The following is a 15496-nucleotide window of genomic DNA, read 5'->3' on the forward strand; positions in this document are numbered from 1 at the left end:
GTATCAAATGGGGGGGGGGGAAACATTTGGAAATACATTGCCTTGTAAAGAATATTTGCTTTGGCATGTATTCACACAGAACAAATGTTCACAGATAATTGAAGGGCAAAGGTATAGTTTAAAAATAGACCCCTCTGGCACATGAACGTTTGACATTAAAAACCAAGTGCAGGGAATACATGGGAAATCATACAAGCGGAAGCATCACTGTGCTCTTTGGTGAGCTCTACACTGACTGTCTATGTCACTGAGGGGCAGTAAGGGTGGGGTGGTTGGGGAAGGTGGGGGCAATCAGAGCGAGACCAAGTAAAAAAGACAATAATGGAGGGCAGCAAAGGACAGAAACAGGGGACATGGGTGCAATATTTATACTGAGGCCCATATGTCTTTAGCTTCCCCAACTGACAGGTCTGCAGGTAATTTGTAATATATATATATATTAGGGATGCGCCGATACCAGTTTTTCGGTATCGAGTACCGATACTTTGCTTTCAGTACTTGCCGATACCGAGTATCAATACCGGTGCTTCAACCGGCATGGAGCCGACTTCCGGGCAATCAGGAAGCCGGGCGGCGGGTATTGACATGCCGCCCGGTTTCCTGATTGCTCGGCAAGCCGGCTCCATGTTGTTGTTACCTGTCTCGATGCTGATTGGCTGGGAAGCCTGTTTCCCGGCCAATCAGCATCGAGACGGTATTGGTATTGCTGCAACCCTAATATACAGTATACTGTATATAGGACATTATTGAGTGCTATACCTACTTTTCATCTGCAGGTGTCACTGTTGTTGCGCTAACTGAACATATTTTGGCTGCTATCCATGTTTCTGTCACTGTGTTTTCTTATTGGAAGGCTCATTGAAGGTTACATAATACTAAAATGATGACACGAAGTGTAAAGTGATCTTAAATGCATCAGAATTGTGTTTCTACATCCAAAAACTCCAAATGTGAACCAAAAGAAAAAAAAAAGAAAACATTATTAAATAGCAACACTAGACACCATTAATGTGATTAATAATATACATAAACAGAAATCAGGGTTGTTCCCCACATGAAGGAAAAACATTCAATCACTACAAATCCCATATACATACTTTAGTCTACTTCCTGGTCTAAGATCACCGACGACAGAGTCATGTCAATCCTGGTGCTTGTGCAGTTCTTGGCTGTGTTCATGAATGTCTGACACAGATCAGCCCCTACTGCAGCCTATCAGCCTTGTGACTTGCAAGCTGATAGGCTTGATAGTTAGAATGTTGCAGTCTGATCACTGGGGGAGGAGACTAAGGAAATGCTTCCTCCTGCCTGCAGCAGACTGATCACTGTGGGAGGGGAGACTGAGGAAATGCTTCCTTCTGCCTGCAGCAGTCTGATCACTGTGGGAGGGGAGACTGAGGAAATGCTTCCTTCTGCCTGCAGCAGACTGATCACAGGGGGGAGAGGAGACTGAGGAAATGCTTCCTTCTGCCTGCAGCAGACTGATCACTGTGGGAGGGGAGACTGAGGAAATGGTTCTTCCTGCCTGCAGCAGACTGATCACTGGGGAGAGGTGACTGAGGAAATGCTTCCTCCTGCCTGCAGCAGACTGATCACTGGGGGAGTAGAGACGGAGGAAATGCTTTCTCCTGCCTGGAGTAGACTGATCACTGGGGGAGCGGGGACTGAGGAAATGGTTCCCCCAGCCTGTACTAGACTGATCACTGGGGGAGAGGAGACTGAGGACATGCTTTCTCCTATCTGCAGCAGACTGATCACTGTGGAAGGGGAAACTGAGGAAATGCTTCCTCCTGCCTGCAGCAGACTGATCACTGTGGGGGGTGAAACTGAGGAAATGCTTCCTCCTGCCTGCAGCAGACTGATCACTGTGGGAGGAGAGACTGAGGAAATGCTTCCTCCTGCCTGCAGCAGACTGATCACTGTGGGAAAGGAGACTGAGGAAATGCTTCCTCCTGCCTGCAGCAGACTGATCACTGTGGGAGCTGAAACTGAGGGAATGCTTTCTCATGCCTGCAGCAGACTGATCACTCTGGGAAAGGAGAATGAGGAAATGTGTCCTCCTTCCTGCAGGAGACTAATGACATCATGAACTCATCTCGGCCTAAGCAACGTCACTGGCTAGAGTTCCAGGGTGTAATGATAAAAAGGTGGAAATTTACTAAGAAATTATCATTTTGTTGTAGATTTACCAACCGATCCGCCTTCTACACTGATAACACTACAAGTGCGGGCGGCCATGTTGACATACAGCTTATTATGAGACTCCCTCCAGTCGGTGGAAATAGCGCTCTCGGGTTTTAATTACGGCGGATCTCAGAGACGTGCTCCGGGGGATTTTTCCAGCAGTATAAATAGTTTTAATTTGCGGATTGTATTTGTTTCCTTTACAATCTCCGTCACAAATATCCCCAGCTGACCTAATTATTGCCAGGCTTTATTACCTGAGCCTTTTATTACAGGGCACACCGCGCGTTCCCGGCGGCTTTTATCAGATGGAGGCGCTCAGAAATATATTGGAGAATAGTTCCAAAGGGCCGGCCTGCCCATACATGATATTTTTCAGTGTTTGGGTGAATGTTGGCAGCATAAGTGGCAGTGCCAGCCGCGTATGGGTCACCAAATTCACTCATATAAACCAGGTTTGGGCAACCTCAGCACTCCAGCTGTTGTGGGACTACAAGTCCCATGAGGCATTGTAAGACCCTGACAGTCACAGGCATGCATCTACATGACGGGATTTGTGGTTTCACCACAGCTGGAGTGCCCAGGTTGCCCGCTCCTCGACTGTTCCAAACACTGGAATGAGCCAAAAATGAACTTTACTGCAATCTCATGCAGAGATGTCATTGAGGAAAACAGACACGTTGGTGGTTTGCTACCCCGACTGACAAAATAGGAAATAATGGAATTTCACTTGCAGGGCGTTTTACAGCACGTCGATCAGCGCTGTAAAATGCCCAGGTGTGAACCCGGCCTTAATGGCTCTAAAATGATTGCTCTCACTCCGTTTGCGGCGATATGCAACATGTGCAGCACGTAGGCGCACCTGACGAATATATGCGTGTGTATTAGGGGGGCGCAGACTTAAAACAAATGTTTAAAAAAATAAATGTTATGCTTTATTTTTTTTATGAAGCCCGGAAGCTGCTCATCGGGCTCCACCGTCTGCTCGTCGCAGACGAGTGGATTTTCGAGCCCTGTTTATATAACTTAAAAACAAAATATACTAGGAATGTTCATTTTTGCCTCTATTTGCACAGAACGCATGTTCACAGAGATTCACAGGACGAATGGCTCTCCAAATTGTTTAAAAATAGACCCCAATGTGAATTTAAACATGCTTGGGACAAACATAGATCAGACAATATGGTTACACAAAAAGTGCAGACTCAATGGACCTCTTGTTCCTTTTCTGCCTTCTCTATTTCTAATGTTCTGTTTTTCTAATGATATTGATTTTATATGTACAGTACAATACATCAGTTGTGGAATAAGCAAATAAAACAGGAAACGGACACAAGTGAGTTTGCCACAGCGGCTGACACGAGACAGATAAAGATCTGCGCTTCAAGATTCATCAGTTGTATGTGAAGCCTTCCAACAAACATTGTACCAGCAACACATCCCCGCATTATAATGGTTGTATTGTTACAGCAGAGGAACTCGGTATTGGAAGTTCCAGAGATCCAGAGAGCAGACATCTGCCAAACATACTGCCACACAGATTGATAATACAATTTCTACAACCCATTTACCCAACAATGGACGGGCAGCTGTTAACAGGAACCTGGGAGAGTATACAGGAGATGCCAGCTATGGATGGGCAGCTGTTAGAGGGAACCTGGGAGAGTATACAGGAGATGCCAGCTATGGACGGGCAGCTGTTAGAGGGAACCTGGGAGAGTATACAGGAGATGCCAGCTATGGATGGGCAGCTGTCAGAGGGAACCTGGGAGAGTATACAGGAGATACCAGCAGTGGACGGGCAGCTGGTAAAGGGAACCTGGGAGAGTATACAGGAGATACCAGCTATGGATGGGCAGCTGTTAGAGGGAACCTGGGAGAGTATACAGGAGATACCAGCTATGGACGGGCAGCTGTTAGAGGGAACCTGGGAGAGTATACAGGAGATGCCAGCAATGGATGGGCAGCTGGTAAAGGGAACCTGGGAGAGTATACAGGAGATGCCAGCAATGGATGGGCAGCTGTTATTCCATTGTTTTTGATTGGGAATAAATAGTTTTTAAAAAATTGAATAAAATGCATTTTCCTGTAGTTTTTCCCAACACAACATTTACTTCATTTTCACACCCCCAAGTAATGCCTCCATGTCTGTAATATGAGTAATTCATGTACCATGTTATAGAGGTGTCCTTAATGCTTTTCTTTTTCAGAATGAGTCATTAGAATTTCTGCCAAAAGAGGTTTCCGCACCTAAGGAAATCCATTATTGGCTAAAGAATGTTTATAGGGACGCTGTAGTGGACATTAGCAACATGAGGCGTTGGGTGAATTCCACTACAGCGTCCCCATAACGTTCACAGTCACAGTCACTCTAATAGATCTTAAATTACATACACGGAGGCATTACTTTTTGATTGACCCTTGTATATATATATATATATATATATTTCCCCATCAACATTTTATTTTAGTCCCTGTGCTTCTCTATGCAATGCAGGCAGATCATGGCTGGTGGGAGGAGCCGGCAGGGTTCTGTACATAGCTTCCTGAAAATATCACAGCACCCTGCCTCACGACTCCATAGCGGAATGGTAAAGCTCAAAGTGAACATATACTTTTTCCTTTATTACAGCTTTATTGCTCTTTCGGCACTACATTGCGATGCACACGGTAGAGAAAAACGATTTGCGTAAATTGCTACTGTAACATTAGTATAAGATTAAGGCGGGTTGGCGAGGGTACAAATTAGTGCTGCGGTAACTTCTTTTTTACAACTGTATGCAATTACAAAAAATTAGAATGACATTGCGTTCAGGTACGTGAATATTTGATGCTTTTGTAGTAAAACGCAAATGTCATCCAGATCATCCAATCCAATCATCCAATCATTGTTGGGACCTGAGGATTAATCTGGGGAGGGAATGTCTATATACAGTATGTATATGTATATATATTGTAGAAGACAGCAAGGCTGGGTGGTGGAAGGCAGGTCTTTTTTGCCACTATTTGGGCTGTGGTCCCCTTAAGGGGCCCCAGAGGGTTAACCTTCCTGACACAGGAAGCAGCTGAAAAGGTCAGAGAGGAGTGTGGGAGTTGAGGAGAAAGTGATCAGCTAGTGACTAGTAAGATATATACAGGTGAAACTCGAATAATTAGAATATCGTGCAAAAGTAATTGCAGTAAGTGCTGCAAAAGGGGCCCAAACCAAGTACTGAGTACACATGCATGCTTGTACTTTTCAGAGGTCCGATATTGTTCTATGTACAATCCTTGTTTTATTGATTGCATGTAATAATCTACTTTTTTGAGGTTGTGGATTTGGGGTTCTTGGGGTTTTCATGAGCTGTAAGCCATAATCATCACAGTTATGACAAATCGTGGCTTGAATTATCTTGCTTTGCATGTAATGAGTCTATCTCATATATTAGTTTCACCTTTTAAGTTGCATTAGTGAAATAAATGAACTTTGCACGATATTCTAATTATTCGAGTTTCACCTGTATATATATATCGACACTTATAATAGTGATCTATTGCTGGCTGCAATCATCCAGCAATAGATCAATATAGCAGTGACATGTTGCAGGATAGAGAGACATTGGGCAGAATCGTTAGAATTGGAATTGATAGAATTGTTAGAATTTTGTCTGATTTACAGGCCGAAATTCTTACAGCGTTTGGCCTGCAGGCTGCACAAAAGTCAAACAAAATTAAAAGAAACAAAAATAGTAAAAAAAACTCAAACACAGAACTTATCACAAAATATATACAAACAATAGATGTTCCCTACACCCAAAATTGAATTACTTGTTATATCTGTTGCTGAATGCGGAGTTTTGGAATCCCCCAATTTCCTGAGGAAATGAGCCTCTTACTGAATCTATTTCCATATTGCTGAGCTGACAAGACATCTGATGTAACAACCAAGAGAACTAAACACAATCACTCCAGCCGGAATTCCCTTCTTGTTGGGGGGGATGTTTTCTGAGAAACTCCTGACCTTGTCTTGTCGTCTGCCCCAATGGATCATTCATCACTGATAAGACTTTAGCAACACGTGGACTCATGTATTCTTAGTTGTATTTGCCTTTGTAGTTGCCAGGAAGTTCAAGTTCCATCCACAACTACAAAAGTTCCATCCCAATTAAAAAAGAAACATAAACCATTTCAAAGTTCAGGTTATTGCACTTTCCTTTCCATAAATGAAAGCAATATAGACTCACTGAGCAATTTATTATTAGAGCACCATCCTAATAGTGAGCCGCCTGGATTCTTCATGGCATGCATTCCACATTCCGCAATCATTCCATGGAGATTCGTATCCTTGTTCACATGATTGCTTCATATAGTTTGTGCAGATTTGTCATTTTCACGTTAATCTCCCATGCTACCACATCCCAAAAATGTTCTCTTGGATTCAGACCATCTGTGTGCCTCAACAGAAAGATTCATCAGGCCGGACTACATTATTCCAGTCTTCAACTGTCCAGTTTTGGTGATCCAATGCCCAATGCACAGCTTCCTGTTCTTGGCGTAGAGTAGTGGAACTCGACGGGGTCGATGTTTTGTGTTTTCTTAGATGAGTCTACTACCATAGTCAAAAAGAAAGGTTATCTGGATTACCATAGACCTTCTGTCACCTCCAACCAGTAGATCAGCAGTTACAGAAGTACCCACAGCAGCCCAGGTGGCACCTACTACCATCATGCTGCGGTCATGCACCATACTTTGGTGTTTGATGTGATGTTAATTACTAAAGTCTCTGGCCTGTATTTCATGTTATGCATTGCGCTGATGCCTCATGATTGGGTGATAAGATAGTTGTATTAATGAGCCGCTAACCAGGTTCCTAATAAATTGCTTGGTGACTTTTGACCTCTGGTGATCATCTCTGGTTTTCCTTTTCTTGCTCCTTTTGAGCTTTTCCCTTGGCTTACTTCTGATCTCCTGTTGCTGACCCAGCCTGATGTGGACCTCCTCCCCTGCATAGTGTTCTTAATTCTTTGCTGGTTTGTACTCTTTACAAACCATACTAGATTTAAGCTTGTCATCTTCCAGCACTCCTACCTCAATCTTCCTTTGCCTTGGGTTGGCTTGAATCCATGTGTGTTTTTGGACCTCCATTCTCTGGTCTTCATCAACCATGCTTGATTTCATTGTAAGAGAGGCAACTTAGGAGAACAATGCTGTGAATCCAGACCCACCTATAGGGGTTCCGCACCTCAGCTGAGTCTATGCTGAGTGCTGGTGTAAGACCATGCCTGGCAGCGGAGGTAGGACTGCGCATGCGCATAGGCATGTTCACCGCATTTGCGGGAAACGGCAGCTATTGTGGATGCGTGAAAACGTGCTCACATGGCGCACAGGAAATGACTTGCTCTGTCTGGGGATGATCCTATTTAAGCTGGCCCAACTCCCAGAATCATTGCTGAGTGGTCTTTCAGCTTAGTGTGTGTGTTTTGTACCCTGCCTGTTATCGTATTATTATCGACCGGATTCCTTGACCTTGCCTGACTGCCGCCTGCCTCCGACTTCTGCTTGTCCCTGGATTCTCCTTTGCCTGCTCCTTGTGTACCTTGCCGCCCGATTGTTGCTGACCCTGGCTTGCCCGACTCCGCTCTGCTCCAGCCACATCAACACCTGACTCCTGCTTTACTGAAGACGGGCCTCAAGGACCTGCCCAGGCCCAGTGGCCTGCATCTTCCGGCACCGGTGCTGCCCGCGGTTCCCCCACCTCCTGTCTCCACATTCAGGGGTGCGGAACTCGTGCTGCAAAGGAGGCCTCCTCACAACTCGGCTCCCTACTAGGTACGTGATAGCTGGTGAGTATCCATACCTTCCGGATAGTAGCTGATTCTGTACTTTGGAACAGTTCATTGACTGGCCTTAATCTATCCCATGTTGGACTCAGGCTTCACGCACACTACTAAAAACCAGATTCCTGACAGAATTGGCACACATATAGAAATAATAAATAAAAACATTTACATTTCTAAATTATAATTTACAGATGTCAGTCATAATTTAATAAACCCTCTTAAATGTATTTTCTGCTGTATAGGCGCATCCATCCAATCTTACACTGTTGGTTGAAGAGGGGATTGGATACACCTACAAATAGATCAGAAATCCATTTTAATGATGTTTATTAAATTATGAATTTCATAAATCTGCAAATTACAATTTGGAAAAGCAATTTTTCTATGAAAATCCACAAAAACACACCTCATTGGATGTAAGATGCATGGGTGCCCATCATCATCCTGATATGCAGAGTCAAAGGTTAGACATGTGCGATTCGTTTAGTTCCGAATCAAATTTCGGACGAATTTTACGAAATTTGGACATTCTGACACATCCGAATTTCCAAATCCCAATGCATCCGACTGTGTCCGAATCCTAATTCCCATTTCCGAAATTTCTGATCCTGTCCGAATTTCATTCAAAAACTAAACTGAATCGGACATGTGACTTTTCTGGCCAATCAAATGTGTTTTTCGGTTTAATGCATCGGAATGGGTCTGAATACAAATTTTCGTTACGGTAACATGGGAGCCATCTGATTGGCCAGAAAAGTCACATGCCGTAATTAAAATTTGTGTTCAGTATATACATATAATACTAAAGCTGAGGCTCCCAGACCCGAATGGCATTCGGGATCCAAATTTCCAAATGGCATTCGGGAGCTCCCAGATGCCATTCGGGTCTGGGAGATTCACCTTTAGTATTAAAACTTGTATATAGTTGTATGTGTTATTCGCAACGAATATTCGTAAACTCATCGGAAACTAACGAAATTCGGATTTCGTCCGAATCTGAAACCCGAACCGAATTGAATTCCGAATCCGATTCCAGAAATAATAAAATATCCGAACCAAATCAAATTTTTCTGCAGCTTACATGTCTATCAAAGGTTCTTCAGTGGCTGTGTCATGAAATAAGATCCAAGTCTATAACTTGTGGAATTCTTTTTTTGCAACTGCCTGAGAAGCTACTTTGCTCCCCCCTCCCAAAAAAACTGCAGTCATCCCTGTTAAAATACAAATGTTTAGTTAGGGTTTATCATCAGTCCAAATAGAAGACTTACACCCAGAGAATAAATATGATATAACTTTATCTCCTGCCAGGGTCAGATCCCACCTGCTGCAATCGTCTCTACAAATGCCATGGCTTTGCGTTCGCGGTATAATCATTTCTTATCTCATAAGGTTACGCAGGAGATTCAGCTTGATGACTTTGCCAGTATTAATCCCCCCCACCCCCGAATTTCATTTCATCTGTTTATTCTGCTCTGCTGGAATTTTCTTTTATGGTTTTATATCAAAGTAATTGGGTTTCACAATTACAGTTTCAAGTGATAGATACAGAGATATGAAATGTACCTTACACTCATTACCCTGAGTTCATATACCAACAAGATAAAGGAAGATGAAAATATTTGTTTTGTAAAGGAAATGTCTGGGGCATAAATTATTCACTTTCAAAAGTCAGACTCAATAAAATCTGTAATTCTATTCAGCCAGAAATGGGACCCAGGGAGCCCCAACAGACCTCATTGGCCTCCATTGACGTTAAGCAGTACAGCTCAGTAAAGGACTTCCCCCTTTCCCAACCTGTTGACTGGACAATTAAGCAGCAGGCTGATGAGGACCTCCCTGTGCTCTCCTTTCCTGTGTGCAAGTATAATGCTATACTGAACAGGGGTGTAACTATGCATGATGGGGGCCCATTTCAAAACTACTTAGAGGCCCGTTGCCCTCTACCCTTCATCCTCAAGGCAATCCTTCTTGCAATACAAAATCCTATTTGCTTTCTCAGCAATCTTATAGAGGTTCTCCAACTCGAGGTACATTAAGTTCATCCAAATGTATTACCCGCAGTACTCCTAGGCTTTACAGCAGTTGCATGGTTTCCTATGACTATAGCTACAAACCAGGTACCCAACAGAAACCAGCACTGAGTGGTTCCTACTGCTGCTCCTTCCTCTCCCAATAGCCCAGATAGCACTGCAATTGGAAGCATTGTTGTCTTCTTCATTGGGCTGCTTATGACCAGCCTCACTCTGACTGGTAAGATCTTATTCCCATCCGATATCCCAGATATTGGAAGTCAGGTGTGTGCAGCTATCCTGATTTGTCAATATGACTTTTTTTCTCAACCGATTATCATTGACCTGATCAGGTGATAGTAATCATCCTCCTGTGGATAGCCGATGAAAATGAGAGGGGGATTGCTGGAGATAATCAGGAGTGAATACATTCCATTCCTCCCACCGAACTATAGCAGGAGAGGTTCTGTTCTTTAAAGGAAATAATCCTATAATCTGGAGATTGGGGGTGACACTAGGCAGGGGCTGCATTCCCCCAGGAATTCCCTGTATCTGGGTGAATGGTCAAAAGTTTTTTTTAGGTTTTTAGAAAGGGTTAGCAATAAAATAAAGGCAGCAATAAAAACTCAACAAGTTCTAACCCTTCCCCAAGCTATCCAAAACTTCAAAAAGGTTTTGCCTAGAGATCTAACTCCAACTCCTGCTGCGATGCTCACCCTATCTCAAGCTGTGCCCCCCTGCAGATTTACTATTCTGCGATCCAGTGCTGCTCCTATTCTTGGTTGATTAAAGTTGTATTAAACTCTCAAACTCTCTCCAGCTACAGACCATCATTATCAGCTCCCATCTAAGACTTTAGAACAACACCAATGGCCTATAATAATTATAAAATTTGTCTAACTCGTTGCATCATATCATATATGCAGACTCCGGCTGAGACATATCAACTATATGTGGAAAAGTGGTGTAAGAACTCCTTCTCCAGTATCATCTCTAGAAATAATTCTCACAGAGGGGGCTATATTGTTCAAGGTCGAAGGGTTTCGGGGGCTGGTAAGTCAGGTGCAGACTCAGAGGAGGGATTTTAGAAGTTGATGGGTCAGGTGCAAAATAGAGATGATAGGAATTGGTGGGTCAGGTGTGGAGGTGGGATTATAGGGGTTAATGGATCATTTTTGGAGGAAGGATGATAGCATTTGGTTGGGCAGAGCAGAGGTCTAAGGAGTTGATGTGTCAGGTGTAGAGGAGGGGTTATTGACATTGGTGGGTCAGATGTGGAGGAGGGGTTATGGAAGTTGGTGTGTCAGATTTTGGAGGAGGAGATATATGAGTTGGTGCATCATGTGCAGAGGAAGGAATATAAGAGTTGCTGGGTCAGGTGCAGAAAATGGTTTATAGGAGTTGGTGGGTCAGGTGCAAATGACAGATTGCAGGAGTTGTTGGGAAAAAGTGAAGGAGGGATTATAGGAGTTGCTGGGTCAGGTGTTGAAGGAGAGATTTTAGGAGTTGCTGGGTCAGGGGTGCAGTGGGGAGATATTATAGTAGTTGATGAATCAGGTGGAGAGGAAGGGTTGTAGGAGTTGGTGGGTCAGGTGTGGAGAAGAGATAATAGGAGTTGTTGGATCATTTGCAGAGGAACGGTTCTAGAAATTGGTGGGTCAGGTGCAGAGGATGGGTTATAGAAACTTGTGGGTCAGGTTCAAACGAGGGGGTTATATAAGTTGGTGGGTCAGGTCCAAAGGAGGGGTTATAGAAGTTGGTGGATCAGTTGTTGGAGGGGGGGATATACAAGTTGGAGAATGTGCAAAGGAGGGGGTCACAGGAGTTGGTTGGACAAGTGGAAGAGAGAGTATAGAAGTTTGTGAGTCAGGTGCAGTGGACAGATAACAGGAGTTACTGGGACAGAAGTGGAGGAAGGATTATCGGATCTGGTTGGGTCAGGTGCAGAGGAGTGGTTATAGAGTTTGGCGGGTCAGGTGTGAAGGAGCCCGTATTGAAGTTGGTGGGTCAGGTGCAGAGGAAGGGTTTTGAGGGTTAAGAGGTCAGGTGCGGAGGAAGGATTATAGGAGTTGACAGGTCAGGTGTGAAGGAGCTGTTATAGAAGTTGGAGGGTCAGGTTTGGAGGAGGATTTATAGAAGTTAGCAGGTCAGATCGGAGTTGTGGGAGTTGGTGGGTCAGGTGTGGAGGAGGCGTTATAGACGTTTGTGGATCATGTGCTGATGCGGGGTTACAGGAGTTGGTGGGTCAGATGAAGGAAAGGGGTCATAGGAGTTGGTGGGTCAGATGCTGAGAAGGGGTATAAGTGTTGGTGGCTCAGATGTAGTAAAGTGGTTATAGGAGCTGAGGGGCCAGGTGTTGAGGAGGGGTTATAGAAGTTGGTGGGTAGGGTGCGGAGGCAGCATTATAAGAGTTGGCAGGTTTGGAGTTGGAGTGGGACAGGTGAGGAGAAGGGATTATAGCAGTTATTGGGTCAGGAACAGAGAAGAGGTTATAGTAGTTGGTGGGTCAGATGCAGAGGAGAGAGTAGTTGGTTCAGTGGAGTTGGAGTGTGATAAAAGATTAAGTATATAACTAAAGGCAAAACTTTTCCTTGAGATTTGGATGGAAAGGTCATGAGGTAGAACCCCAGTCAATATTTTATTGCTGTTTGTGCCTCATTAGGGAGACTGCTCATCCTTGTCCTGATGAGCAGTGTCACTGAGAATGATAAATGACAGTAAATTCAATAGTTTGAGTGGCCACCAGAACTGGATTAAAGGGGAAATCTTTCTATTGAGACACAGATGACAACAACAAAAAAATCTGACAATGGCCTTAACCCCTTCCCTACTCTATCCAAAATGAAAAAAAACAATTAGATGTACTCTCCATATAAGCCTGGGGCAGAGGGTACCAAATTAAGGGAAAGCAGCCCTGTTTAATGTCTTGCATCGATGTCTAATCTGTGGTCCTTTCCCAAATGAGTAACAGCAAGCCACAAAGCACAAACGTTGTACAAAAGCTCGGATCATGTGTTCCCACCTTAGCCCATTAAATAATATCCCAAAGGTTACATTGTACATATATTTTGAATGAAATTCTGCATATAAGTAAATTATACTTCTGCGTTCTCTACGTATCCGTGGCACCTTCTTGTTTGGGATCTGAGGAATACAGGCTAAAAATATCTATCGGATCCTCATCAGCAAGACTTAAACTGACCACATACATTACATTCTGTTTGTACAAACTCTCTACAACCTCCATTAGACCTATTCAAACAATGTAACAGGAGCCCTGCCTTAAAATCTATTCTATTTCCATCCAGTCAGCTATGTGCTCGTAATACATAGTCGTTGGTACATGGAAAGGAGATTGTACAATCAGGTGTATGGCCAGCTTGAAGCAAGAGAAGCAAAAGGACCAGATGCTATTCACTTGCACCTCCCTGTGTCCAGGGGTAGCTGAGTACACATTTGGGGTGTTTCTCATAGGCAAAAAGAAAACTTAGTTCCATTCAAACTAAACAGATCGGTCAGAAGCGGGTCACAGGTACGCAGAGAGGAGAGTCCTAAGACTCATTCAAAGCTCATGCATGCAGTTGACCAGGCGGACTACCCCACCATATAGAAAGAGCCCCAAGATGGCCAAGTCCCGAGATGTGATGTTGATAAAATGTATTCATTATGATGCATACATGCCTATATGATCATTACGTATAGAGTCAGTGCGTGTTATCTCTCACCGAAATGAACATCTCCAGGGTCTTGTTGTCCATGCAGGTGTGGTTTCTCAGCAGCTCCCACTTCTCCTGCTGGAAGTTGATGGTCAGGTCATGCTCAGCCTTGCTCTCCAGGGCCCAGAAGACTGCGGCCCCCAGCAGCAGGTAGCAGAAGTAAAGGATGAGCAAGATGAGGGTGATGGGCACCCGGCAACCCTCGGACTTGGAGCAGCAGGATGGGGCTCCGGAAGACTGGCAGCAGCAAGGTCCAGCCATGGTCAATGACAAGAGCAAGGTCCAGGTATAGTCAGTGACAGCAATGGAGTCCAGCCTCGGTCATGAGAGTGGAGCCCCTCCATGTAAAGTTTGGTGCCATGGTCCATCCGCATTCAGAGATTGCAGAACCTCTCTATGTAATGTCTTCAGTATGAATTCTTCATCTAAACATCCGGAACATTACGGACTCCACACACAGCTGTCTGCAACTTCTCCTGCACACTCCATCTGACAGCAGCTACAAGCATGTGCTGAGCCTGAGAAAAGGGGGTGGGGCCTTCTCTGGGAAGTAGGCGGGGCTGGGTTCTTCTATCTGGTACAGAGGACGATGACTCATTCCCCACAAAGTCTATGTGATGATATTCTTCTGGTACTACAGCCGATACGTAACACTATATACTTATAAGTGGAACAAATAGATGTAAATGTCCTAAATCATTTTCTTCGACTTGTAGAGCGGCAACGTCTACACATTAAAGTGTATCTAAACCGAGGAAGAAAAATGTCATACATTGCAGCTTGCCGGTCCTTAGATGTGGTGGCCGCGTTTGTTTTCATTTTCACAGACTTAGTACATTTTCTGCAAGTGCAGAACGATACTTGTTGATCCTGCCAGAAATCCAGAGTCCTTGTCATTTCCTGTGCACAGAACTCAAATCTCAAACTATGTGATCTTTTCAATCTATCTTCTGTCAACTGCACAACCTACACCCCATGTAATGCAGATGAGTAGAGGAGGGGCGTCCTTTTAATAAGGAAGCCTGAGGCTGTTGCCTTATGCGGCATCTCTTTGGGTTATTTTGGGGGTCATAGCGTTTGCAGTGTGCCTGCTGCCCCCTCTCCTGCCAGAGCATCCCAGGTTCATAAGAGTCGGGCAGGGAGATGTGTAAGGGCCATAAGCATCTCCCCGCCCAGCTCTTAGCAACCTGGGACGCTCTGGCTGGCAGTGATGTCACTGGTTGCCAGAAGCTGGGTGGGACCCCGGCCTGAGTGTCCCAGGTTGCTAAGAGCTTGGCCGGGAGATGCAGAGCCTGCAGAGGGTGGCGTGCATCACTCTACACCAGCATTCCCCCCACCCCACCTGCCTCGGGTGCCAAAAAGTCTAGGGACCTGAGTAGAGGTGTAGTCCAGTTAAGGAGAGCAGCCTAGGGTCACCCTAGGACAGGAAGTGTGTTACTGTCAGGATCCCCAAGGACAATAAAACATTTTGGTGTCATTTTGCATCGGTAGTGCAGCGAGGTGACATGATTGGGTGGAGGGTCGTTATGGCATATACATCGTGGAACATTATGTACATTTGATAAATATTTTTAATAGAGGACTTTGTCATGGTGACGTTTTTCTTTTTTGACTCTTTTTAAAAACATTTTTGGAAATAATAGTAAGTACCATGTACTCATTCTTCCAGGGGGGGGGGTTGAATATCTATGGGGACCCTTTGTTATGAAAGGAACTTCCCTGATTCCTATGATCCCCCCTTGCAAACCACCACATCCCTTATGGGGGG

The 15496-nt window shown here is 44.5% G+C and overlaps 1 protein-coding gene across 1 annotated transcript in view; it reads right to left on the reverse strand.

Moving 5' to 3' along the window:
* Positions 1-14190, reverse strand: part of KCNK17 (potassium two pore domain channel subfamily K member 17) — a 24290-nt gene extending 10100 nt beyond the window's left edge. Inside the window, exon 1 of the mRNA XM_018559243.1 lies at positions 13738-14190. Within this exon, the coding sequence (XP_018414745.1) occupies positions 13738-13989 (252 nt within the window). The 5' untranslated portion in view covers positions 13990-14190. The remainder of the gene's footprint in view (positions 1-13737) is intronic.
* Positions 14191-15496: the final 1306 nt, after the last annotated feature.

This window comes from Nanorana parkeri, unplaced genomic scaffold, assembly GCF_000935625.1.
Source record: "Nanorana parkeri isolate BGI_ZX_2015 unplaced genomic scaffold, ASM93562v1 scaffold385, whole genome shotgun sequence".
NCBI classification, from domain to species: domain Eukaryota; kingdom Metazoa; phylum Chordata; class Amphibia; order Anura; family Dicroglossidae; genus Nanorana; species Nanorana parkeri.